This window comes from Hetaerina americana, unplaced genomic scaffold, assembly GCF_022747635.1.
Source record: "Hetaerina americana unplaced genomic scaffold, ioHetAmer1.1.p SCAF_48, whole genome shotgun sequence".
NCBI lineage: Eukaryota > Metazoa > Arthropoda > Insecta > Odonata > Calopterygidae > Hetaerina > Hetaerina americana.
Genome location: NW_027287073.1, coordinates 772,506 through 800,142, shown reverse-complemented (window position 1 = coordinate 800,142; position 27,637 = coordinate 772,506). Strand labels below are relative to the sequence as shown.

Sequence of the window (27,637 nt, the reverse complement as noted above, 5' to 3'; positions counted from 1 at the left end):
TGGATGTAGAGAGGGATCGAGATGGTACGGGGGCTAACGTACTGACTTCCCACCCAGAGGGCGCGGGTTCAAATCCCGGGGGTGTTGAATATTTGTCAGAGGTATCTCGATCCCTACTTGAGGTGCTTTGTGGAGGGCACTTTGAGTGAGTACGCCGTCCGTCGGATGGGACGTTAAACTGCGGACCCCTTGGCGCCTTTCGTAAAGAGTAGGCTAATGCCGACGCCGGGTTTCTCTCCACCCTTCATCCTTTCCTGTCCATCCCCTATGGCGCAAATGACCTCAGTTGTCAGTCGCCTCCCCTCAAAACTACTACTACTACTACTACTTGGATGTAGAGAGAGAATATGACTTATATGAGGATTTATTACGTCCTGGAATACTTGATGACGAGATAAAACAGGCCCCTATGGGAAAAGGAATACAATTAAGGGCGTGAGAGTAAATAAAATTCCCGCAGAGCCACTTATGGGTGTAAGAAAACATGGATGGATGAGTTTTTATGGGTTAATGCGTAGACTTTGTGGAGCGGGGATTTGAATAGAAGATTTCGTCAGATCAATGTTAGTTCCCATTCCGAAAAAGGAAAAGGCAGCCTGATATGAGGACTAGGAAATAATAAGCTTGAATCCTGCCGCAGCTTAAGTGGGACTTGGAATCATTAGTAAGAGGATTGAGAAGAGAGCAAATGATTACTTTTGGAGGGATCAGTTTAGATTCAAGAAGGGGAGAGGTTCGCGTGATACTGTAGGAGTAATGTGGTCTATGATTAAGACGAACGTGGAATGCAATCATGATGTGTTTGTCTCGTAGTTTTCGAGAAGGCATTGGATAGAGTGAATTGGTAGAATTAATGAATGAACTGCATAAAGGAGGAGTAGAACGTAGGCTTAGACGATTTATCCACAATATTTGTACGTCTCAGACCGCTCAGTTGCGAGTGGCGGACGAACAGTCCATATTTAGGAAAATTAATTAAGGATATTTAAGGTTTAGGATATTTAAGATTTAGGAAAATTAATTTAGGATAATTTAGGATATATACAACAATATTCAAGGCACCGAATTTCATCCCTTTTCCCAATTTTTCCCTCGCCTTTATAACTATTTTCTCCCCATATATGTTGTTATATATGGGGAGAAAATAGTTATAAAGGCGAGGGAAAAATTGGGAATAGGGATGAAATTCGGTGGAGAAGCAATAAAATCATCTAGGTTTGCGGATGATGAAGTTTAATCTTGTCAGTCATCCAAGGGGTTGCAAAAGTAGTATTGAGCGCATAGGAAAGTGATTGCGATAAGAATAAATGTAAAATGCAAAGTTAATACGTTTTTTCGAGAAAGAGGACAACCAAATTAAATACTAAAATCGCATGTCATAGGCTAGAGCAGGTAGAAGAGATCACCTACCTCAGAAGTGTTTTGGACTGATATAGTCAAAGTAGGGAGGGACATAGGAAGAAGAATTTCGTTGGGCAAAGTTTTCAAAAGGAGAAGGGTTTCGATGACAGGGACATTGAGTAAGGGTGTTTAGAAGAGTATCGTTTAAACTTAAAAAAAGGACAGGGTTTTGTACGGTGCGGAAACATAGTCGTTGAAGCAAGATTATAGGCACAGATTTGAAGTCTTTTGTAAAATCGGTGTGGAGAAGGATTAAAAATCAATACATACAAATAGGAAAATGAGGAAGTGCTATGCATATTGGGGGAGGAGAGGGTATTGTTGAGAGAAATCCAGAGACAGGAAAGACAGTTGCGGAGCACTTTGATTGGGATTAGGCTGTTGAAGGCTGTGATATAGGGAATAATAATGGAAGGCAAACGAGGAAGAGGTAGGGAAGGGTAGGGATTTTGGATAGAATTAAGGGAGGAAGAATAAGAAAGTATAAGGAGGAAGTACAAGAAAGTTTTCTTATAAAGTTGGATGTTAGGTCGTGTTTTCTTAAGAGAGAGGAAAAGATATATATTGCTTTATCGCTGTATACTCTGTGTCCATTCAAAAATCCCTTTAACTGATTACCAACTGATTACCAAAATTAAAAATATAGTTCTATTTACTACTAAAGGATACGTCTTAGATCACTTGCAGTAGCATGCTTATATTTTTTTCCAGATCAAAATATGGGTATTCTCTACACATGTTTTCCGTGTAAAAAGAGATTAAAACCTCAATTAGCTCTGTGTTTGAATATTTTTGTATTCATCCTCCTTGTTAAGTTATTTTTTTGGCTCAGTGTAACAGTTACCATGAACAACTTAAACAACACTTTCAGCCTTCTTAGATCAATTGAGATAGTGCATAGGATTTATAACGAGATCTCTTGTCTCCATCTATCAAACGAACCTTGAGTTTGATTACTTCTGTCGGTGAGTAAGGCAAATTTCCTGGTTGTCACCGCCTTTGAAATTAATGGCCAACCTGTTTCTCTTCCCAACCTTATTGGGTTTATTGGAGTAACCATTTCCCCACCTCCGCCGTAATTCTTGCACTTAATCTTAGTGCGCCATAAATTACTTAATTTTATTCCTCTCTTTTAATTGTTTCTGTCGAGAGATAAAAAATGTTTTGCGGGTGAATTTGGCTACGGAGAAAGACAAGAACGAATGCAGTTGTTGATTATGACGAGAGATCGGTTTCCAGTGGGACGTTCTCAATCACTCGATCAACTATCGGTATTTGTTATCTTCTCTGAGTTCTCCACAACGGAAAATGTTAGTACGGTTGTCATGGTAGGTCAGGTTGAAAACACGGGAATTGCCTCTAAATTCCATGAAGAATTCTTCAGTTTAAACTCTTGGGAGAGATGTCCCATTCATTAATCATGGATTAAAATACAAATTGGCATGAAATACATTGTTGAAACAGTGGATATAATCAATTCAGTGGGTGCTGGTCATGAGTTGATCGCGAGAATTGACAAATAGCTCTTCCCAAGAAGGATTTGCTTGAAATATTGCTTGCACAGATTCAAGTTTTGCAGATTCAATCGTTGATTATGGAACATAAACGTTGGATTATCCGTGTAATTAAACATTCCAAACTGGTTAGGGGTTACGATTTAAATGTAATGCTTAAAAATATTGTCCATTTACGAAATTACTCATTTGTCTGACGGAAGTGTGTACATTGATGTCAGGAGGGAAGTTACCAATTTGCTTAAAGATTGCGTATTAGAGCTTTACCTAGAGGCCTACCAGTGCCGCCCACACCTCTGGATCTGTGCTTTGCCCGTCGAAAGTACCATTTAATCAAGAATGTCGCCATTTCCAACCACACTTTGCTCTGTGATATTATTCCTATTCGCTTATTTTACCATATTTTTTCCCAAGAGCGTCATCTTGAATTATGGGAGAAGGACTATTCAAAACTGTTCATGCTGCATAGAGTCTGAGTGGTAAACTAAGAGACTAGGTGTCTTATTTTATCACTCAGGAGGTGTGGTCTGCCGATATAGTGCCTGGAGCATTATATCGGCAGTGCGTTTTAGGTAGGTTTTGGATGAACAAAGACCTAACAGCGACCTAATCTCTTAGTTAAGAGATGCAACGAACAACGATACATGATACTGAACAACAATAAAATTCTTAGCTAAGAGATAAAAAGAAATTTATTACAGTTCATTCTCTGTCCATCTAAAGCCTACCTTAAATGTTAGAATACCAATAATAATAATGCAAGCGTACACGCACAACACACAATTCAAGATCATGCTTGGGGCAAGTTAACTGTGATAGGAAAATTGAGTTACAATCTTGTAAATCACAACTTCATTCCTAATAGTATTTTGATTCACAGTTGATGAACCAAAATGGTCCATATTTGTTACATAGAGGAGATAGGTACGTATACCTCATAACAATTCTTATTAAAAGCCTACGGAACAGAAGACACATTGTCAGATTCAGATGAGCTCCGGATGGGTAAGCCAAACGCGGTACGTTAAAATTACTCTCGAATTGCGGAAGTTTTGATTGCTATTTAAATTAATAGGCTTAATAGAGAAGCATAGCATCGGATTTGATTCTCAATTTCAACTTAATGATTTCGACCGAACTGCTTCGCCTTAGCCTTCACCCGTGACCTCAACAATGGAGCTCGCGTAATGTAGCAAGTAATGGGGAATCTCAAATTATTGAAAATTTGTTTTAAAAATTGAGAGGAAATCTATATTTACTGCTCAGAAAAATCAATTGCCAAAATATATTTTATAAACATCGATATTTCGGAATTTAATTCTAAAGCATGTAAGTTTTGCCTTTTTCAGTTGTAAAAGAATACACAGTTGTTCTTTGGTAGTGAAAAATCACTATTTTAAAACTGAGAGACTCATTAACAAATGGCTTGTAGTGAAGGTGAAATGTCTTTTTTTAAATGCATAGCATTAAACAACCGAATTATAATAAAGGTGATATGCCTTCTTATTGCTATTATAATGAAGCTATAGCCATATATTACTATTATATTGCTATTACGAATGATAATTAGCAGCGTCCATAAAAAAAACTATGTTGAGCGTTCTTTTTTCTTTCTCCATAAGTAGAGAAAAAATCGTGAAAAAATTGGACTTCCTGATTTTGACGGAAATATGCTTTGGACTCTCCTAAACACTCTTTGAAAATTTGTCAAATTGTGTCTGCCTCTGAGTGATTGTTTCTTGTGAGCTCGTTATCTCAAAAACTATCAATCTGAGGAGCACTAAATGTTAAAAAATAACACTTCTATTGAAGGTAAATGATCTAACAGATTATGAGATTCATTCCGGTTCTCAGATTAAACATTTTTTTTCACGGAACTGGGAGTAAATAAACAGATATGGTTGGACTTAAAAGACGCGGGTATCTTTATAAATACAAGACAGATAACTACACATAATTACCCATTCCCTCCACTTACGAGTTAACATTTGTCTCCAATTGAATTAGACATGTGTTGATGGCGTTATGGATGTGTATAAAATGTGCGCTTATTGCAGCGAAATTTCACAGATGGCCGAACGTTGCATGACAATAATCAAAGCCTTGGCCACGTTCCGGCCGGTTTTTCCAGGGGTCAAGAGGAACTGCATGCAGAAGCGTTCTCGGCGACCATGAAACGACAGCGCCGACGTTGTTAAAAGTGTGCTTGGCTACAGAAATATTATGTTGAGAAATATCACAAATCTCAGCTTTCTAATACAAATATTTTTTCAGGAAAAAATTGGAAGACTTTAGAATTCGAACGAATCACGTAACTGTAAAAATCCAGTGGCTAAAACTGACTTTAGAAATTGACGCTCTAGTTGAAATTTTCAGATTATCCGGAGTTATTAGAACCACCGTTAGCGCGATCTCTCAGGGGACTGAGAGAAAATTTCCATCGACCCTAAGTTTCCACCTTTGACTATGTCTATTATCAATTTTGGTAGACTAGCCGTCGACAAGAGGTGAGTACCACCGGTACTGCTGCTCTCAAGGAACAGTCGCCCCAGGTTAGAGGACCGGTGCCCGGGAAGGACCCAATTGCGACGCATCGATGTTTGAGGAGAGAGGACCCAGATTGTCCGTTAGTGCGGGAGGTTTGCGGAACAATCGAAGTTTACCGTTCATTTTAGGGTGACTATTTAGCCGGGGTCGCAAAGTGGCTTATATAGAGTTGGTGCCCCGTAGTCAACGCGTCCGTAACTTGATCGTATCGCCTGTTTTGTGACTTGAAGGAAGATCCCAGCAAGAATGATGTGCGGTAGTTTGGTGTCGGCGGCCATCGCCCTCCTCCTCTTCGTGGCGACGGCGGCCTCCGAGGAACAGGAGTCGGCCAGAGTTGTGCCCATCCAACAATGTGAGTATGAGCACCACTAAGTGAACAAGTAATTTCTCATTTGCATAATTTAGAATATGCCCTTAGTGCACGGGATCCTCATGGAGTTGAAAAATTCTGGGAAACTGCAGGAGATGCCGCAACAGTCCCTAATTCTCCTAATTCGTATTACAATTCAACAATCCCAATAGTTTTGAAAAAATCAGTCGCCTTGACCGGGATTCCAACCTGGAGCCCTCGATGTCTCCGGTCAGTCGTGATGAAGTCATTTAAGCTACAGAGGCGTCCTCTTGTGTATTTCCTTCGGCCTCACTCCTTCCTTTGGGTTTTGGCTACTATGCCTTCACCACTTCTAAACGCTGCCTCGCAATTCTCGTACTAGGATCTTGGCTTTCTTACTTTTGATTTTCATATTTCATCCTTGAAGTAACAGGTCAAATAATTTTCAATGGTATTTGCAAGCCTTTTGTATTTTCTTCTATTTCTGCGGCGTGATCTGCGAAACGCTGTATGTTAATTTCTTCCCCGCTCACCATAATTCCATTGATTCCATATTACTCTTGCTCGTTATTCCCTCTTCTATTTACGATTGTACTTATACGTTGAATACTATTCCGTATGAGAGAGCCCTTGTTTAACTTCTTTGTTTATTTTACCTTCTCTTTTTCTTCCATCATTCGAATTGTGGCATCTTGGTCCTTGTGTAGTCAGTAGAAGTTCCTCCAGTCGTTATGATCCATGTCAAGTGTTTCATGAATTACACTTTCAATTGCATTGTTTATATTAGAAATAGTATATACATATTGTATAATTGCGACTCATATATACCAAAGTAAATTTAATCGGAGTTCTTTCAATTGTTTGACGGCTTCTATCATGTTGTGCAGGGAAAATATCAGTAAAAGTCACTGAATAAGTAAACTTACTATTTTTACAAAAAATGTATTGCCATATTATTTTACGATAAATTTCAGCGTGAAAAAATACAAAGTTTACTTACTAAGAGATCATGCATTTTCAGTACAGCCTGGCACCATTGAATTTATTAGTACAAGTGTTGAATTCTTTAAGATTATCATAAGGGGTTACTTTGGGAAAACATTTGACTTTAATTCAAATAAAATTGATAAAAATTACGGGTGGATTTGGATACTGACATAATTTCAAATTCAACCCAACCATTGTTCCAGAGCTTTCAAGATTTTCTTTAGTGAGTAAACTTGTGGGGTTTGAATGTGTCGAAAGAAGGAAGGGATTTGGGGGGGGGGTGGAAATGGGATAAGGATGAGGGGACGGAAGTTCGTAAAAACACAGAGGAGTTGATGAGTTGGGTGGGATTGACAAATGGGGGTCATTGTGCATGGGGATGAGGAAGGGGGACGTAGAGAAAAACTATGAAACTCATTTTCATAGGTTAACGATTTACGGACATTTCTGACAGCTTCCTCCTCGTATTAGCATGTAATTTAAACGGTAAAATTTTGTTGCAAGTTTCTCAAATTATGCAGTATTTTATGCTTTTTCAAATCCATTTGTTATCCTTTTCTTCTCCTTTGCTATTTGCTATCCTTTTCTCCTATAATTGCATATCGAATCAGATAAAACACTGATCCGATCAGTAAGATGAAGTACGAGGTAAAGTTTAAGCTCTAAGGTGACCTATTTTTTTAATGAACTACTTGTGTCTTTAAACTTTAAACCTCTTATACTCCTCACCAGAATTTTTCTGTAAACATACACATTTTTACGGCGTCGACATCATGAATCCACGGTCGCCGAGGGCGCTTCTGTAAAGGTTCCTTTTGCCGATCGGAAAATTGCTGATTTTCTGTAGTTGAAGCATATTGGGTTTGTTTTCACAAGACGTTCGAGCTTCTTTGAACTCTCACAAGCCCATGAACGTAGTTTTCACACATCCATTATACTATTACTGTCTCAGCCATTTGCCAATGAATTTCGATGCACAAAGGTCGATGTATAAAAGTAGTTTTTATAAGTAGATGTGGTTCGATTTATTCCAATGAGGAAAAATCGTCCATACTTTATTTCCCAATTTGAAGCTGCACTTGAGAATGGTCTTTCAGATTTCATTGGAGAAGTTGTAGCAGTCTCTCGAACACATATTAGGGAGTAATGAATGGTGATTGTGAAGCTGGGTGAAGGAGGGACAGTCACCCTCGCCAAATCTTCATGCATAAAAATTTGATGATTGACATTTAGAATGAGATACCATTTCTATGACATGTTTATGTATGTAGTACTATTTTCCATTGTCATCTGTCTACATTAATTGGTTCCCGATATTTCTCAGGTCCTAAGCCTGGCCTCTGCCCGTACGTGAAGCGAATCGTCCCAGAGTTCTTCCATCACCCCACGGTGTACGCTCTCACCCCCGCCTATCCCCACTACTCCCACCCGCATCCCCCACCCCACTATCCCCAGCACTACTACCCCACACACCACTACCCCTCGCACCACGCACCACCCCACCACCCCCCGGCACCCGAGCCGCACCACGCCGAGAGGAGGGACGAACCCGAGCACCACCACTCCTCGCACCATGTCCCCACGCATCACGTCTCCCCGCACGATCACATCGAGGCCTCCCTTTGCGGGAACCTCTGCATCAACGACGCCGCTTGCCCGGGACAAAAGAAGTGCTGCCCCACCGAGTGCGGCTACTCCTGCTTCGACCCCAAGCACCTAGCCGAATAAGTGACCCCGAGACGTAGAGAGGAGGCGAGCGTCAACTACGAAACATTTTCATGTAATTTATTTCCAAGGTGAAATAATGAATTCGTGAAAGGCTGCGGATGTCCATATTGTCGAGAATAATGATGAAAGAAAGTAAATATACTGAAAGGAAATGTTTAGCAGACTGGAGAGCTTGATAAGTGTCATCAAAGGAAAATCATCCACAAAAATCATATATACTAAATCATTATATTAATAAATATTTATTTTATTTAAGATATGTATTCTTCTGAAAATAAAATTTGTTTGAAGGTGAAATGGTTCATTGTTTATTTCTGACTTTCAACGTGAATTCTTTCATTCTCGTATTTCTTCAGCATTCTTCAGTATATACTCCAAGACAACCTACCACTGTAGCATCAGCTTGGTTAGGTACAATTATTTATAATGATTTAACTTTGATTTTCCATTCTTCTTGAAGTGATGAGTGGGTGTTCAAAGCACTTGCTGCAATAGAAAAAGTGTTGTGGTTCTTCATTTTCTAAACCATTTTTGATCTAATATACGCTATGGTTTCAGACTTCACTTTGTGAGAGTATTTAGAATCCATTTTAGATGATTTTGTACTTTTTCACAAACTTCATTTTATGGTACAAAGCTTTTCACAAAATTTCAGCATTATGAGGTACGATCATTTGTACTTGATGATGCCGCAAGTCAGCGGAATGCAATGAATCTTATTAAAATTCTGCAGTAAAGTACAAAATCTTTTAATATGGGTGTATCTCTGATCTATTTTCAAATTATCTACATTTTTAATCCATATAATGCTGCGCTCCATCCAATATAGGTCACTAACCACCCACTCAAATTTCATTTCATAGACTCTTCAGTTTAGTCTTCTCTTTTAGTACCTATTGTCTCTCATTCGATCAATTTAATCATATGTCTCAGTCGTCTTCCTCTACCTTAACTGCCATCCTTCCACATTGTCTTCTTTATTAGGTATTACTTTCTTGTTGAATTGAGTATAATATATTTATGAAGAGAGTTTTAATTTTGAGATTGCCATTACTTTTCTAATACCATTTACACTAATAAATTCAGTAACTACAGTATTAGTCAGAATGTAGTCCCTCCTGCTGAAAATATTTCCCATCCTCTCCTCACTTTGAAACCTAATCTTCTGAATTTCTTTCTGATTTATTTCACAGAAAAATAACTTCCCCACAAAATGTCCAAGGAAATCATATAGAAAACTAATGGGCCAAGAATAGGAAAGTGTCAAAATGTAGGCATTGCAACAGAAGTTAATTAGGATACAAGTGGAAATTGAAATAAATAAAAAGTGAAAATATCAATAAAAAATTCATCATCTTGGCAGACGAGTTACAGACAAAAAAAGTGATATTTTTTTAAAGTGAATATAAGTTTAATTCCTTTTCTGTGCAAACTGAGACAGAGGAAGTGAATAGAAATTATTGCAATGCAAAGGAACAAAGTTTTGAATAACTAGGAGGGACAGAGTTAAACAATGAACAATCACACTTGAACAGAAAATATTGAGCTGACATTTTTTCTCTTATAAGAGATTTCATTTTATATGATGATGCTGACGATTCTCTTGCAAGCATATTTGGACAAAACTGAGAGGTTCATGCAGCACATATAGGATTGTAAAACCAAGATAGTGTAACATATGTTTATAAATTCTGTATTTTTATTTCCATTTAGTTATTTCAGTAATGTTTATTAGCTATCAAAAATAAGAAACCAAGCCTCAATCCCCAATCATCATTTTCATTTAACATGGCAAGGGTTAAAGAAACAGTAATTCCACAAGTTTATACATTGTGACGTGACAATGGTGTGAAAGATGGTTGTCAGAGGCAGATATCACCTAGTGATAATGCCCAGTATTAAAACCAAAGTCATGATTCAATATATGATCTAGTGCCATTAATGTTTCATCTAACCTTATCATGAAGGCCTTCCACTTAGTATATCCTGAGGAAATCCCCTTCATTTGATGTGAAAATGGTACAAAAACATTAACACTGTACATATTTTCATTTACAAGGAAGTGACAGTAAATTTAAAGTGAAATACTAAATTTTTGATTTCACTAAGGTCCTGAGCTCTCTCCTTAATATTTTCCCACTTGCTGTTTTGGGAATGGACTCCAGAAATCGAACACCACCGCGGAGTCTCTTCGGAGATGATACCCTCTCTGAAAGAAAATATGATGCATCCAATTTACTAAAAATTTCCTGGTAACAATCTGAAAATCATTTTAATTGTAACAGATAACTTAAGATAAATAATGAGTAAATGAATTTGAATATATTGGTATGAATGCATAGCAATAAAACACTTTGAAACCACTCTTTCAAATTTCAGGCAATAAATGAATAATTTGGTTGAGTGAATTGGAATACATATATTCAGTGACTTAGCTGATGAACACACTTTCCACAAAGCTGATGACATCAGCCTCAGAAAGTTTGGCCCCTTTCTGTTTTACAACAAATGCCTTTGGAACCTCCCCAGCTACTTCGTTAGGAATACCAATGACCGCAGCATCTTGAATCAATGGGTGTTGAAGGAGCAAACCCTCAAGTTCAGCAGGAGGAACCTGTCAATTAATTAATCATAGATGTCAAACATTTTTCCAAGCATTTGAGATAAATATGTCATGAAACTTAATTCTGCATTTTTCAAACACAGTCATGAGTAGTGGCAAACTACAGCATAAAGATGATTTATAATTTAAGAGAACTAAAAGGTAATGATGGAATTTTTTTTGCATTCTTAATGCTTATTGTAATACCCAATCCTCATCAACTGCTTTCATGTAACAGGGGAATGAAGCCTACTGACTCTCAGTCACTTTTAGATTGTGATTATAGACATATGAAATCCTTGAGTTGAAGGAATTATATTCTTAAAATTCAAATTATTTTGTGTAGCTAGATTTCTTGGGATGCCATAAAGTATTCATTAAACAAAGTAAAATCATATGGACATGGTAGTTATTTTAAGCCCAATGCCTGTTTCAGCCTGTTGCATCCTCCTGTACCTGAGTCAACCTCTCCACTTCCATTTGGAGTGATTAGAAAAGTGGAAAAAGGAATAAAGAAGAGTTGTATTTTTACAATTAATACGGAACACAGAAAAATGACTTTGGCTGTCAGCATTTGATTCTTATCTTCTCATCAAGCCAAAGCCTTGCCTTTTCAGTGAGAAATTTTAAATACAAATGCGTAGCCCTTTTCACATGATGGATATGATAAATTGGTGAATTCATGCCTGCCTCTGTATTATGACCTATCTTCAGTAGTCAGCCTGGATGGGATTCCGTAACGTGCATACCAGAAGGTTGAACTGGATGGCAAGATGTTGGCGGAGTTATTCTCCAAGACTATCAGGAGAGATATAATGTATGGATGTATTAGCAGAGGGCCTACATCACAGTTAGTCCAATGCATATTAAGTTTTGCAGCAGCACCATGTGTGAGATGAAATGAAACATTTACCATTTATTTTGGAATTTTTTTTAGGTAGTACTTAACAACGAAATTTTAAAAATCTGCTGTTTACTACTGACTCAAAACAGTGATATTATCTAAATTCGTAATAAAGGCAATTATTTTCTATGCCAGATGTAGGAAACAATACTTAATAGTAGGTTTTTTTCCGGTGAATTGGCTCGGTCAATGTTATCCATATATACACGAAAGATGCAAGTTTATTTTTGAAAACATTTTGAAGTAAAAAAGGGGTATCATATGGGCCGGGAAATATGCTAATATATATTACTATGCCACAGGTTAGGACAAATGTATTTTTTCACTATGGACAATTTCCTTCATAATACAGGGCCATTTATAGACATTTTTCACTGTACTTGGATGTCTATCATTTAAGATGAGCTTTGGATGGACACAGACTGAACACTACCTTAACTAACAAGACACAATCTCACACCCCGCACAACAATAAACCCTTTTTCAATTCTGAATACATTCTTACCCCCTCCATCCCATCCAACATGGCTATCCTTTTCTTCCCCCTACCTCACATGTCTAACATTCACCCCTCTATCACATTTTCAATATTCCATCCCCAATTAAAATGCTCTGCGCCCACCTTTCCTGCCTCATTTGGATTTCTCCCAGCAACCAACCCTCTCCTCTCCCACACCATATTATCTCTTCAGTTGCTTTTCTATTTGTTCATTTGACCTGTTCCATCCTTCTCTATTCCTGCACCTGAATATGTGCATGACCATCCTTTTATCCTTTGGGAAATCAACTCGTTTTATGGCTCAAGTTACCACCACATTCCTATTATCAGTTCTATTTTCCTTGTAACATTTTATTTCCCAATACCATTCTTCTTCTTGTGTCCCAAACACTTTGATCACCTTGCTCCAAATACTTCCATCATAAAATGTTATCTCCCGCATAACTTTATGGAATTTACACAGCACATTGAAATAATTTAACTAACTTTGTAATTTCACAAACACTTCCAATTTAGGTCTCACATGCTCCAGTCTTTGCCCTCCAATTTTAATGTTTAGCTTAACCTTCCTCATTCTCAAAAACCTCATAACATTAGATTTGTTTGTGTTGATTCTCCAATATTATTTATATGACAAAAAATTACAAGTGAAATAATGATGATATCTAATAAAAATATCCTTAAATGATTCTCAAAATATATTTCTGCAGTAGTGGCTCACCTGAAAACCTTTATATTTGATAAGTTCTTTCAAACGATCAATTATATAGAAGTGTCCATCGCGGTCATAATATCCAATGTCCCCAGAGTGAAGCCATCCATCTTTGTCAATCATGTTGACAGTGGCTTCCTTGTTGTTAATATAACCCTTCATCATTATGCGCCCTTGGAAGCAGAGTTCACCTTCCTTATTTGGACCAAGAGCCTTTCCAGTCTTCAGATCAACAACCTGTAAATGAAAATAACTTGTGCTAGAATTATCAAACATTTCTATCTCAAATGTAAATCTGATTTCATTAAAACATCTAGACTAGAAACATTCATGTAGAATGAATATCATGTTAATTCACTTCCTAGCATTGAATATTTTCAAGCATAAGGAAAGGACCCACAATCATCAACCCAAAAAATGTGGCTGTTGAAATTGGTAAGCCTCCTTGCCTTCAGTGGTGAAGTCATGCGTTTGAGAAAGGGGAATATTTTTTTTTATCTACAAGAACTACCTGTGGTTTCACAGCTGGTTTGGCCACTGGTATTAGTAAGGTATCCCACTTGAATATGGGGCCACCATCAGGTGGAGGACTTGCCATGACATTAAAATATGTCTCACCATTTCAGAATTGACATTACATATCATGATCATTTTTCACAACCACCTTGGTTATTAATGAATGACACCATGCAAATTTAGATTACGTCATGATCACAACAATCAACCCAACCAGAAGGTTGCTTTGAAGGGTGATGTTGGAGTTCACCTAATATTAACCTCTGTATAGCATGTGAAATTCACACTAGGTGTTAATAGGGATCAATTCCTTTCCCTTTGTGGCCTATAATTTCCAAGCAAAATTTGATACTTGAAAACTCATACAGCTAGGGCAGAGTAACCAGAGGCATCACTTGAAATAGAACCCAAGCCCTTTTGTTAGTAGCCCAGAAATCTACTCACTAGACAATTTGGGCCTCAGATTATGTGATAAAAACTGCATTATTCAGGAACAGTCATTGCATAAGATGAAATCCTGCTATTATTACCTTGGCCTGTACTCCAGGAAAGAGGCATCCCACTGATCCAAGCTTTTTGCCCCCAGGTGGAGATGTCATTACTCCTAGAGTCATCTCAGTGAGACCGTAACCTTGACGGACAAAACATGGAGGAGCACCAATCCGTGAACGATGGCGATTCATAATGCTTTCTACCTTTCCTTCAAGGTCTCCTGCCAAATGTGCTGCACCACAAAGTATTTCACTCACACTCGAGAGGTCATACCTTTCAACTCGAGGGTCTTTGGAAAGGAACACCATCAGAGGAGGCACTAAAGGCAGTGTTGTTATCTGAAAAATGTTTAAAGAGGAAAAAATCTTATGTGCCTTTTTCAACACTGAAAAGAATCCATTCACATACTGACATTTCATAAACCAGTTCCTAAAACCAATAGGTGAAAAATTTTCCACAATGGTCAAAATTAATACTTTCAAAATTAAAGAAGAGATGTGAATTTGGTCGAACAACACAACTTTCCAAACTCCACATCCATTAATTCAACTAGCAAAGAATCATTTCCATTATATTATGTTTGCTTAGGCACGCTGATGAATTTCTCTTTTTCCATCATTCATTTTAATATCATTTAGAATAAGTTGGCAAATCCAAATAGATTGATTTCAAATTAAATCTACCAAAGGATATGATATATTGATGGAAATTTTTGATTTCCACCAATTATCTATTGTAGAAATGCAGTGTAGTGAAATCAGAAAATTTTTCATGAATGTGAGGCAATTCTGTTCACTAATTAAGGAATTACTTGACTTTAGTAGTCACAACATTTTTTTGTGAATTAATTGTTTCTCATGAAATAGCTGAAAAAGTTTTTCATAGAGACAGCCATGTTTAAATAAGGTGCATTTCAATCTTATTTCAATTATCTTTTGATAATGAGGTGTATTTCATGCAGAAATTGTGTGAATCCAATATCGAAATTTCTTGGCTCAGGATAAAAAATGTGAATCCTCTGAGGTAATCCTTAAACTGTCAGTTATAAATCGGCAGAACTCGTGGATGAATGAATTCCACCAAATTTTCACATGAACTATCTTGTCCTTCCTGATCAATTTCTCTTCCAATGAATAATAATAAAAATATGTCTTCACTTTGTATATGTCCATGCAATGAAGGTAATAAAGGTATTCATTATTACATTTGAAGCTGGCATGACATCTGCAAGATAATATTCCAAATTGTGTGCTCCCATTGAAACCATTAACAACACGATTTTAATTTTTTCTATGGATACCAATTATTCTCTAATTTGCTTTTTATAATAGCTGTGTGGTAGCTGTGATTATAGTAGAGGATGCTCAATAACTTAACTAGCTAAATCACTTGGACAGAAATGGATATCCAGATTGAAATCTTGGTCATGGGTTTTTTCACTGGAAATCCTGTATTTTGGTGTGCATCAGTGGCTTTCTTAGTTAACCCCTCAGGCCGGTATACGAATTTAAATGGTTGGGCCCTGCTCGCAGTACTTAATTTTTTTTTTATTTCTCTTTCTACAGCATCACTAAAAATAATTTATTTCTATTGAAAGATTTATTCTAAAAATTTTTTTTTAATTTATCATATGTTGAAATGCTTATTTTTTTATTAAAAATTTTACTAACATCTTATTTCATATTTTCACTTCTTCATTCGTCTTTAAGTTTGGAACCTCCATTCTAAAAGTTCAGTTTTGTGTGATATAATTTGGAACAATCCTCTAAAAGTAGGCCTGCATTGCAGTCAGGGCACCAGTACACTGTGTCCCCCCTTTTACCTCGTGCTGAGCACACCTGATATCTTCTTTGAGGCCTGGACTTCTTCCTGGTCAGTGGTAACTTTTCAATGAAGTACCTCTCAACCAAACTTCCTCACTTGAACTTGCACTATCAGATCCAATGCTCACTTCGTTTTCTCCATTCAAATCCTCAACTTAACTATCATTTTGTCTTCACTCATAAAAAGCTTATCCCTCTTTGAATCCATTGGATGTTATACACAAGGCGTTTATATATACTCTTTCTCAAAAAAGAAATCTAACAGCTGAGACTAGATGGTGGTGCGGCCTTTTGCCTTTGCAACTGTTGTGATGAAACAAAAAGAAAGAATGATGCACAAATGGAACCAGATAAATTTGATAGGGAGATTGTATCAAGCAATAAAGGCAAATAGAACCTGAGGACAAAGCATAAATGCAAAGAACTCCAAAGAAACTGCGGGAGATGCCACAACAGTAACTTTTAACGTAGTCATCTGCTAATGTGTATTTCAATGCAACAATTTCAAAGTGTAAAAATCATTCTCCTTGACTGGGATTTGAACCCGGATCCCTCAATGTCCAGTCAAGTGCTTTAGCCAGTTAAGCTATCGAGACATCCTCCTTAACTCCAAAATGTCAGCATTTAGGAGGATGCCTCGATAGCTTAACTGGCTAAAGCACTCGACCGGAACCTTGAGGGATCCGGGTTTGGTTCCCGGTCAAGGAGAATGATTTTTACACTCTGAAATTGTTGCAGTGAAATGCAAAGAACTCGCTTATCTCATAAGGCTGGACTTGCTAGATTTATCTTCCTTATAGAGTGCCTTTTCATGTAGTCAAAATAGAACGGTTAGGAAGACTCACTATACGAGAGAGGCCAAGGGCAGCCATATAGATATTAAAAAAATTTGATGGCGCGGCAGAGAAAAATTCAAAACCAAAAGAGTATAGCAGGACATATGGCTTATGTCGATTCACAAATGAGGGCCTGCTGACTGTGACGTACCACGCATTGAGAACTGCGCAGAGGGGTTAAAGTATCTAACTGTTGCAACATCTCCCACAGTTCTTTGAATTTGAAAATGAAACCTAGCACAACATAGACCAGTATCAACAGAATACGTAATTAATCAAAGGTACATATTATACCAATTAAAACTAGGTTTAGGATGCTCTGTAATTACAATTTACTTATGTGTACATATCACAAAATTTTCCTTTTGTTTGCCTAATACTATTTATTTCTTCATAACTTTTGCCTTCCTTCTTACGGTTAAAAAGGCTTATTCTTTCCCATGCTGTATCCTGATTAATCAACTCTCTTTCTTCCATCACAATATTCCATATCCAACTATAGTCAATATTTCTTCCATCTCCTGCGTCATTCTTGTTCGAATTTCCCCAAGCAGCTTGCCCTCATAATCAACCCTATTGAAGAGCTCATTTTTTTGTATTCCTCTTCATTTATCTTATTGACTCCATTCTTCATCATATTCACTTCTAATAAGCCTCCTATTTACCCTCATACTCTTGACTCAAAGACAATTATTTTTCACATCTTTAAAGATAAATGCTCTGTGAGTCTTTTCTGGTAATTTTTTCATATTTTTTTTGTAAAGATGTGAAGATAATAACATGATATCAACTACATATTCAAACATCCAATGAAAAATATGCGGCACATTATAATACTGTAAATGTTAAACTGGAAGTTTCAGGACATCAAAATAATGTACATAATACAACCATTATAACTTACCACAGAGGGGCTTGTTGTATTACAGGTAATTGGTATATTTGGCCCAGGGAAGCATTATTGTTTGTAATCATATATTCAGTCGGCTAATGATCATCAGTGCTAATTGTCATATATGTACATCCACACAGAATTTATCAGGCGATGTAGGAAGTCAAATTGGCTTATATTGTATTTAGATACATCATGTTATCTTAATCCGTTCATTCACTCTTTACCTAATATCACCATAGAAATTCCCTGTTATGACTCCTTGCCCTTTTCTGCAAAGGTCACATTCAGCATTAACTCTAGATCTTGGTTGCATAAAGAACCATATTTTCCCATTTTTTTTGTTAGGAAGCCCTGTTTTAGGCAACAAGCCTCTTCAGGGAGGGGAGGGAGGGGAGGGAGGGAGGTAGGGAGGTGGAGAGCCTAAGTAGCTGTCAACATGGTAAAATCATGAAACTACAGAATAATAGTTAACTTAATAAGAACATCCAGAATGTTGTCTAAAATGTAAAATCTTTCAATTATCTACTGCCATCAACAAAGTTGAAATTCATGGTGTTATTAAAAAAACAAATGAACAATGTCTTTCAACAATATAAGAAAACAAACTTTCAGGCTAAATGATAACATTAAAAGCACCCTGAAAAGAAGAGAATTTGATTTCATTTGGCCAGCCAATTTCAGTAATCTAGGTACGAATATATGCCCGAACTCAATGCTATATAATAGTTATTTATTTCAATTAATTTGCCTTGGAGTGAAATCAAAAAATTCCCAGAAAAAATATATGCCTACCTTGTATTTTTCAATGGCTTTGAGAAAGATATCAGCTTCAAAGTGCTGCATGACCACCACTTTTAAACCTATAGCAGCCAATTGGAGTATTGTTAGCAGTCCATAGGCATGAAAAAATGGCATAAGGGCTAAACATATCTTCTTTTCTTTAGCAAATAGGTTCATATGCCTTAAATGGAAGGAAAAATGATGCTGTCAGAAATTATTTCTTAAATACCAATATATTATGATGGCCATAACCAGTATTAATTGTTCTAATATGGATATCATACTTTACTCTCAAGGTAACTCTAAAATATGGTGAGAACATAACAAATATCAATGTTTTAGATTAAACTGTTGCATAAAATATATGAAATAATCCAGAGAAATTATATATATATATATGGAATAGGAATTGTGTGAGCAATGAGTGAAGACATGACACATATGAGGTCTGTCCGGAATAGATCCAGCCATTCAATATTTTGAGAAAAATAGCCTTCATGGAACAATGAGACCCTAGTTCCCTTACTCCCCTTGGGACCTCACACACTTATCCCAGCCCCTAGTTCAATTTTCAAAACAATTGGCCATCAGCTGCCTCGTTGCATTTTCCTTATATCATCAACCAACTACTAGGAAGACTGGGCTTTTGTTTCAGGGTCATGGCTATAGACCCAAAACTCATCTCCAGTCATGACCTTTTTAGAAAACCTGGATCATTGTTTGCAGCTTGGAGCAAGATCCCTGCATTTGCAGCATGAAATGTTTGAGGTTTACGAGGTAAAAGAGAATGGAACGAGACAGCTGATGACCATTCCAAAAAAGGACTTTGCCAATAGTTTTGAAAGGTGGAAGAGTTGCTGGGGCAAGAGTGTGAGGTCCCAAGGGATGAACTTCAAAGGGGACCAAGGCCTCATTGTTCCAAAGGTAGGCTATTTTTCTCAAAAATGGTGGAATAGTTTCCAGACATATCTCATCTAAACTGCTATTTCATGACTGATGGGAGCATTGACTATTTTCAAGAAATATTTCTAGACTTGAAGATGGTATTAGAGACATAGATGGAAATCTTGAATGAGTGAATGAATTTGATTCTAAGGCCTTGGATTTGGGCATGCCATGACCTGATACAAGAGGCAGATTAGTGATGGAAATGGCAAGGAAATAGTGCTTGTGCTGGAAATATAGCATTTAGATGCCTTAAGCACAGAGACCATTCAAGGTATCTCCTTTGTCTCAGAATACATAATATCTCATCTTCCGAAATGGCAGGTGACTGAAGACTCTACAGGAAGCACCAATGTATAACATTTGCATTAAAAAAAGAGCACAGATTCAGTAGGAACAGAATAATCCACAGTGCAACTTAGCAATATTAAAACATGTGAAAAATGTTTAAAAGTAAAGAATTAACAAGTAAACAAAACTTCTGAGGTCACCAAAATATTTTCTATCAAAATATTTCCCAATCACCCATGCTTGCATTAGACCTGAGGCAATCTCTCTATCCCAATACCATTCTCCCAAAGGCTTGCAAAGGGTCAGGCCAAATGCTGGTTACAATTTCAGCTCTTGGTGGAAGCAAAAGTAGTGAATATCCAATTCCATAAAGATTAGACATTTGCATACTGTTATCAAACAATTATTACTCTAACCATTGACCAATTAGCCATAGCTGGTGTTATGATAATTTTCAATACATATACTTACTCGGTTTGCAATATATAGGCATAAATGTTTCGATGAGTGAGCATAACACCTTTTGGGAGGCCTGTAGTGCCACTTGAAGACATAATGAGGGCCACATGCTGGGACTGGTTCACTCTCGGGAGATCCTTCTCAATTGGAATGGATGGAATGAATTTTTCCACTGGGTACAGCAAATCGTTAATACTCCTCACAATTCCATTTTTGGAGGAAATCCCAGTTCTTTGGCTGTCAATAGCAAAATTTTGGATTTCATCCATTACGACAACCAATTTTATAAACTCTAAAACCCTGGCTGCTTCCATCAAATTCTTTAATGCTGACTTTGAGGCAAAGACTATTTTTGGCTTTGATATGTTGAGTGTGTGCTCCAATTCTCCTGAAAATAAAGATAATATCAGATATGACTGTGATAAAAACCTGTCCATTGTTAGCTGGTTTAATATGCTTCTTTGAGTAATGGTTAGAATATAATGGATAGGGTTCTATTAGCTTAGCATACTCTAAACCTCAATCTGAAAAAGTGCAAAATCCTTCATTCGGCACTAAAAAATTTAAAAAACAATTGCCGCAAAATTATACAGTTATCACTGAAATCTTGTTTTCCAAGTCAACATTTAACTATATTTTTGTTACACAAATTATCTAAACTGTTGGCTAAAGAATTATGGCCAAGTTATGGAGGCAATTGACAGCCAAAGTGACAACTAATTAATATACTATATATCCAAATATAAAATTATAACATGTTTTCCTCATTTACAAATGCTTCATATTATCCAAGAGATAATTCTTCCCCAAACCATTCATTCAATATATCCAAGTTTTCAAAAGTCCTCAAACTCATCACTCCCCCAAGATAATGGCCCAGGGCAGTGGTCGGCAAACTCATTAGTCAACAGAGCCAAATATCAACAGTACAATGATTGGCATTTCTTTTGAGAACCAAATTTTTTACCAAAAATATACAGGTAGGTGCATTTTTATTAACTTAATTAGGGTACTCTCAAGCTAGCCTTTGCAACAAAACATCCTAAATCTGATTGAGATATGTCTGTGGAGCTCAACCCCTCCCAACTCTACCATCCACACTCATCTTGTGTACTTGTATCATCTATATCCTTTCACTAATCCTCTCTTTATGTCCAAACAATCTCTACATACCTTTCTCAATCATTGACACTATATCTTCTTTCAATCCACAATGCTCCCTAAAATTAACTTTATAGATTTTACTTAAAGTTTAGTCTTATTTAAACTATACGGTAAAATTAAATTGTAGGGCATCCATGAAATTAAATCATGACAATAACTGACAAACACTAATTTGAACAATGTCCTTGCATCTCCTTCTAAAGTTTTGTTAAGTCAAGTTTGTATGATATTGTTTTTAATTTTATGCACAATTCCAGGTTCTCATCAAATAGTCAATTCAGCGATTTACTCTTAACAAGCGCACTTGAAAATGATTGTTCGTATATATTTAGACCCAAATGAGAAAAAAATAGATAACGATTGTTTTTCAGCTCTCATATAAGTCATATTAAACTATTCCTGGTTTTAAAAATCAACACATCTTCCTTCCCAAGGTCTTTCAAAGCAGATCACTTGTGCAGTGGACTAAGTTTGCTATTTCTGTTTAAACACCAAGAATTTCAAATTTCTATGGTGGCAGAACTTTTGAGGGGAAGCAAAACGCTTTGGACAGAGGCAGGTGGAATGGCCAACTTCTGGGGTGCAGTTTTTTGCCTCAATTTTCATCTTTCTTGGGGGGATACGCGTTTGAAAATCACTCATTGTGAAGTGCGATGGAAAGATACAACTTGACAATATACGTCGACATTTTATCTTTCTAGAAATATTTCCTTGCTTATAAGTCGCTTCAGAGCACTTGCCTAAAGATAAAGACACATAAACTTCGACTCCTGTGCGTAGGTCATGTAGTTTCAATCGCACTGTGTGTGTGTGTGTGCCAGCATGTGGTACTGTGTCGAAGAGGCCAACTCATGGGGCCAAAGGCTTGTCCCTCTTGAGCTTCAGTTTGCCGGCCACTGGTCCAGGGCATTTATAACTTTCACTGCTTCTTTATGTTTATGTGATATTATCTGATAGCCTGCTATAATTTCAAATTTTCCATTAAACACAAGTTCCTTCCTCAAGGGAATACCATAAGAAATTCAACATTTCCAATTAAACTGATGTAAAGAATTTTCCTTTCAAATTCACACAAACAGTAATAATAACTGCATCATTTTTTCCATTCCAACTGTGAACTACAATCCCTTAGGGTTCAACGTACTAGTGGTGTAAGAGGAGTTGATTGGTGCCACTGCTGCTCCAAGGTAAAGGGAAGACAAGACGGGGATGCAGTAGTCGATTGTATTCTCGGAGCAAATGCCAACTATGTCCCCCGTTGCCAAGTGACACCTGTTGGTTTCCGGCCTCCCATACCTCATGGTTTCAGCTAGTCTTAGGCTAAGTGTACAAATTTCATTGTAAGTGTGGCTTTTTCCAGTGACTGCATCTACCTGAAAAGTATTACAGAAAAAATGATGATACAATGTCAAGCTAAATTTACTTGAGATTAGCTTTCTTTTCTAAGCTAACATTTATTATTGTCACAGTCTCTGAAAATGGCTTCTTTAAACCTGCATATGTTATTCTTAAGTTTGAATTTCAGATTAAATCTCTTGCATAAATTGGAAGGATGTCTCTTTAGCAATGATGTTGAAAATGTATTATTAGCCCCATCGTACTACAGTAGGCAAACTAATATAAATAAAATTAGAGAAATAAAGTGTAGAGTAAATACATTTAAGATGACATTTTTTCCATGAACAATAAGGGATCAGAATAATATTATCCGACCATGCTAGGAGGAGTAATATTCAAGTCAATATTTATCTGGTGTGTATTCACCCCCTATCACACACCATAGTGGTAGCTTGTAGGGTACTAAAAATACTAAAAAAATCTAATTGAACACTTCATCCAACCTCAGAAATTTTTTATACAAGAATGGTAGTATATATATTTTAAGAAGAATTTTTGTTAATGAAGATTTTACAAAGAGGAGGGAGTTGTTGACAAGAGCCATAAGTAATATGTAAAAAATATTTAAAGAAAACTGATAAGGAGCATAGTATTGAATTTCTCTGAGCCTTGTTCATTTAAGTAAGATGATGAGCTTAGATTGAAGACTTCAAAGATGTGAGGGAGGCCAATGAGAAAATAAAATTAACAGAAAGGAAAACGAATGTGTGAGCAATAAACATTTTAGGGATAGAGAGGAGGTTGCTGGCAGAAATTCAAAGGGGGCAGAAAAATTAATGCAGGAGATGACATTGAATGGCAATGGAATCTCAAAGCAGGTGATATAGAGGGGGAATGTTGGATTAATGAGGTGGAGAGAGGAATAGACTGAAGGGAGGTAGGAGTTTGTAGGTGAACAATGGTTCATTTTTGTGTGGGATGCTACAGCTATAGTAGCATGATAGGTTGAACCTGGAAGTGTAGTAGAGATAAGTTTTCCTGTCATCAAAAACCTTTCTTCACCAGCTGACTGCTATTATATAATAATAAATTGAATCCCTGTTAACTGAAGACAAATACAACAAAAGGTCAACATCCTTCAATGCCAAGCTTAGAAATTGTTGCACCATAGGGTGGACCTTAATTAGAGGCAAAAACATTTTTTAATTAATATCTTTCAGGCGCCTTTTGAATTTCCTCTTTTTGGTTAGCAAATAAATCGTGCTATATATATTATTATAATCGGATAACGGGAAGACGTGTGGTATTGCACTTGAAAGTTAAATTTTTGGTATTTTTTTGTCTTTATTCGGTTCCTCCGCCCGTTAGATTCTAATGAATTGTTTTAATACAAGTACCATCACTTAATTTGATATTGATAATGATGTGTTTTGAATATGTACATCGTATGCCCGGTAGATAAAAAGATACGAGCCGGCAATTGAGGACGTGTCTTGAGGTTCGTGGCGTGCCAATGTTGCTCATAGCCTCCCCGATACTCGTTTAAATATTATATTATTGCCTTTCAAAAATAGTAATTATTGCTGTTATTTGTAGCATTCTGGGCACAAAGTGGCCACTTTGATTGCATTCGAAACCTGGTTCACTTCGAACTCGTCTAGGGCATTCTTCTCCTATTGAGATTTAGCGTTTAAAATATTTCATAGAAATATGATTGGGTTATCACAATGAGGGTTCAAAGTGTAGCCGCGATAAAAGTTTCTCGATCAAAATACATTCAGTTTATGTGAGAATTTGCGGTACAATCACGTACTCGATTTATCGCGTAGACGTAAATTTTGAAATGGTGGGCACAATTTGGGGTATTGCCTTTGAGGCTAAACTAGCTGGGAAGTCTATCAAGACTGGAATATTCTCCCAGGGAAAGAAATATGAATCCCCGTCCTGCTTCTCGTAAAAAGACAGTCTGTGGCACATATGGAGGCAAATGCTACTAAAACTATAAGAAAACGTCGTCATTGTCGTGGATAATCTTTTGCAGGTTTATTCTTTTCATTCCGATTCAAGAAAAATATTGTAACAACGAGATAGTTTACCTGTTTGATACCTGTGCCTCAACCTAGTTTACATGTTCAACCTATTTTACTTCGGCTTAATGAATTCTGAACTAATAACTACCGCACAGACTGTAGAAAAATCTTTGAAAAAGCAGCAAACGTTTCCTACTCATTTTCATTCCCGATGATTTCCTAATTTAACTGATTCATTTCCTAAAAACAATTAAATCAACACCTGGTATTTCACTCATAACTGTAAAGACCCAAGTGCGGTTTTCGGATTAATGCGAGATACATAAATAACAGTCTGAAGCCAAGAATAACGTATAAACAAGTGAAAAGTTAATATCTGAAATTCTCCTTCTGGAATAAATGTGGTGCTCCTCAAGTTATCGAGAGAGTTCTCGGTTTCATGAGACGGAACATCTATGGTCCGTTTCTCAAAAGGCAAGCCAACATGCAAGTCACTCGTATCAGAGACTCTCTCCAAAGCAAATTATCTCCCCGAACAGTTATCGACGTTCCAAAACATAGACTTTCAAGATTCTTAAAGTTTTTCAACTCGTATCAATAGAAATTCTAAGAGAACTCCGCGGGCCGTGGTTACTCGAGCGATACAGTTAATAATTATGAATCATTTATTAGCTATACGATACGATTACGAGTGTTATATTGTCCAGGGTAGTTGCTGCTCAGCACTCACTTGTGCAATTCCATCCCCGTGGGTTTTCAGCTTCTCCAGGAGGAATTCACCCAGCGGTTTACTCGGGTCCGCGAGAGGAACAGCTGGAGGGCCACTCAAAATGTTTTCGCTCGCCATCTTCTGAGGTTTCTCGCCAAACTCTTCAGTAGCAATGAGCGCGAGAGCAAGAGTGCTGTGGAACCACGCCGGCCGGATCGCGATAAGAGAGAAATACGGTGGCCCAGAAAGTGGCAAATTTCAGTAGCCGATTGCGTTATCACGAAGGGAAATCGGTGCCATCGCATTATCCTCCAAAAAGGAGGGAGTATATGCACGGGAGGAGGGAGGAACAAGGCAATACGAGCAACGGAATTCAATTCAGTCGTCCGCTTTCGGATGCATACGGTTAATACGTGCGCCACGAAAATGGCCACGATGGCTTGTGGCATGGCAAAAGTCATTGGTGTAATGAGGATATTAAAAAAACCTTGGTAGATTTCCCAAAACTTTATGACAGTACGACTGGTTTCATCACATTTGTCCATATGAAAGTTTTGGCGAGCCTTTTCTTAGCATATTTTCTCAACGTCCCTGTCAACTATTCACTCCTTGTGCCAGCTTCTTTGCCGAACGTATTTTTGTCATTCTCCTCCTCCCTACTACTCTGACCAATTTGGTCCAAAACAATCTTTGTTGATATGTAATATGTGGGACGCAAATGTGGATCCGTTAGTGCGACCTGTTTATGCTTTAAATGTAACAGCATTTTCCCTCAAGTAAATTCTCATGTAGTATTCGATTCTTCTATAGTTTTACTTAACTCTAAAATTGCCACTGGAGCAGCTATGACTCCGTAGTGAAAGCGGCGTATACTTTTGGGACAAACCTTGTGCATTCAGGTTACATAAACTAGGAACTAGGTTTTGATTATATAGAGGTCAAGACAAATATTTTGAAAAATGCTGGTTGTCTCTTAAAATTAAGTTTCTGGAGAATATTTCGCATTAGGATTTCCTAGCCAAATTGAAGAAAAAATATTTGAATCAATTTTCAATAGTTTTTCTATGGAAAAACTATTGAATCGATAATTCTGTTTATTGTTAAACTCATTTATTACCGCATTGACTTTTTATCCTAAAATATGTTTATTAGAATATTTTTTTAAGGTAATCTACCGGTTAAGGTAGGTTTTTGGATGGACACAACTACCAAACAAATATTTTATTACTCCTAACAAAACACAAAATCCATCAGGTCCCTCTTCATCTCTGAGTATTTTCTTCCTCCCTTCATCCCGTCCAACATCCCTATCCTGTTCCTTCCCTTTCCTCTTTTGCCCAACATTCTACCCTCTATCACAGTCTTCAACATCCCACTGCCGGTCAACACCCCCTTCATCCACTTTTCCTGCCTCCATAGGATTGCTCCCAGCAAACCCCTCTCTTCGCCCACCATACCAAGTACTTCCTCATTTGTTTTCTTCTCTGTCCATTTCACCTTCTCCATTCTTCTCCACACCCACATTTCAAAAGCCTCCGATCTACGTCTATCCTCCTGCTTCAATGACAACGTTTCCGCACCGTACATAGCTACGCTCCATATCAAAGTTTTTACGAGTCTATATTAGAATATAGAAGCACATTTTTACTAAAGATAGTATTACATATCCATTTTTTCAATATACAGATTAATACGAATATTATCAGTCTTTATATCATTTAAACTAATCACAGTATCATACGAGGGTGGTCCGATAAGTTTCCGACCTCAGAAAATAATGTCTTGTATCTTTGTTAGATCGGAAACTTTTCAGACCACCTTCATAGACTAAACTATTTCATATATTCTTAAATAAAATGACACAAATTATCTTGAAACAATCACTTACAAATGATAGCCTTAAATAATTAAAGCTTTGAACACGAAGAATTGGCAGAATTTAAACTCCTCTATGAACCAGTAATTATTGTTGCATCACTTATTACACTTATTATTATTACATTATTAATGGGAAAACCTTCCTTAGGCCATGATCCGAAAACATAAATTAGCGTAGACTATTCATATTTGAAAAACTAGACTAATACCTTTTCCTCTAAGTTTATAGTAGCATCGCAATAGATTTTTTGGGATA

The 27,637-nt window shown here is 37.0% G+C and overlaps 1 protein-coding gene across 1 annotated transcript; it reads right to left on the bottom strand.

The window, feature by feature from the left end:
• Positions 1-10,251: 10,251 nt before the first annotated feature.
• LOC139693379 (luciferin 4-monooxygenase-like) lies at positions 10,252-25,641 on the bottom strand. The gene is made up of 8 exons (XM_071591507.1): positions 25,525-25,641; positions 22,571-22,799; positions 20,275-20,650; positions 18,580-18,748; positions 14,272-14,571; positions 13,235-13,462; positions 10,957-11,122; positions 10,252-10,717 (listed from the first exon to the last, which is right to left on the bottom strand). Exons 1-8 carry the CDS (start codon positions 25,639-25,641, stop codon positions 10,596-10,598), a joined length of 1,707 nt encoding a protein of 568 aa, XP_071447608.1. The 3' UTR covers positions 10,252-10,595.
• Positions 25,642-27,637: the final 1,996 nt, after the last annotated feature.

Bases quoted from the DNA above. Each gene is read 5' to 3' on its own strand.
- LOC139693379 (XM_071591507.1), bottom strand. From the start codon at position 25,641: ATGGCGAGCGAAAACATTTTGAGTGGCCCTCCAGCTGTTCCTCTCGCG. The intron at 22,800-25,524 runs GTGAGTGCTGAG...AATACTTTTCAG, and splicing joins ACGGGGATGGAATTGCACAA to GTAGATGCAGTCACTGGAAA. The intron at 20,651-22,570 runs GTACGTTGAACC...CTTTATTTTCAG, and splicing joins CAACTCCTCTTACACCACTA to GAGAATTGGAGCACACACTC.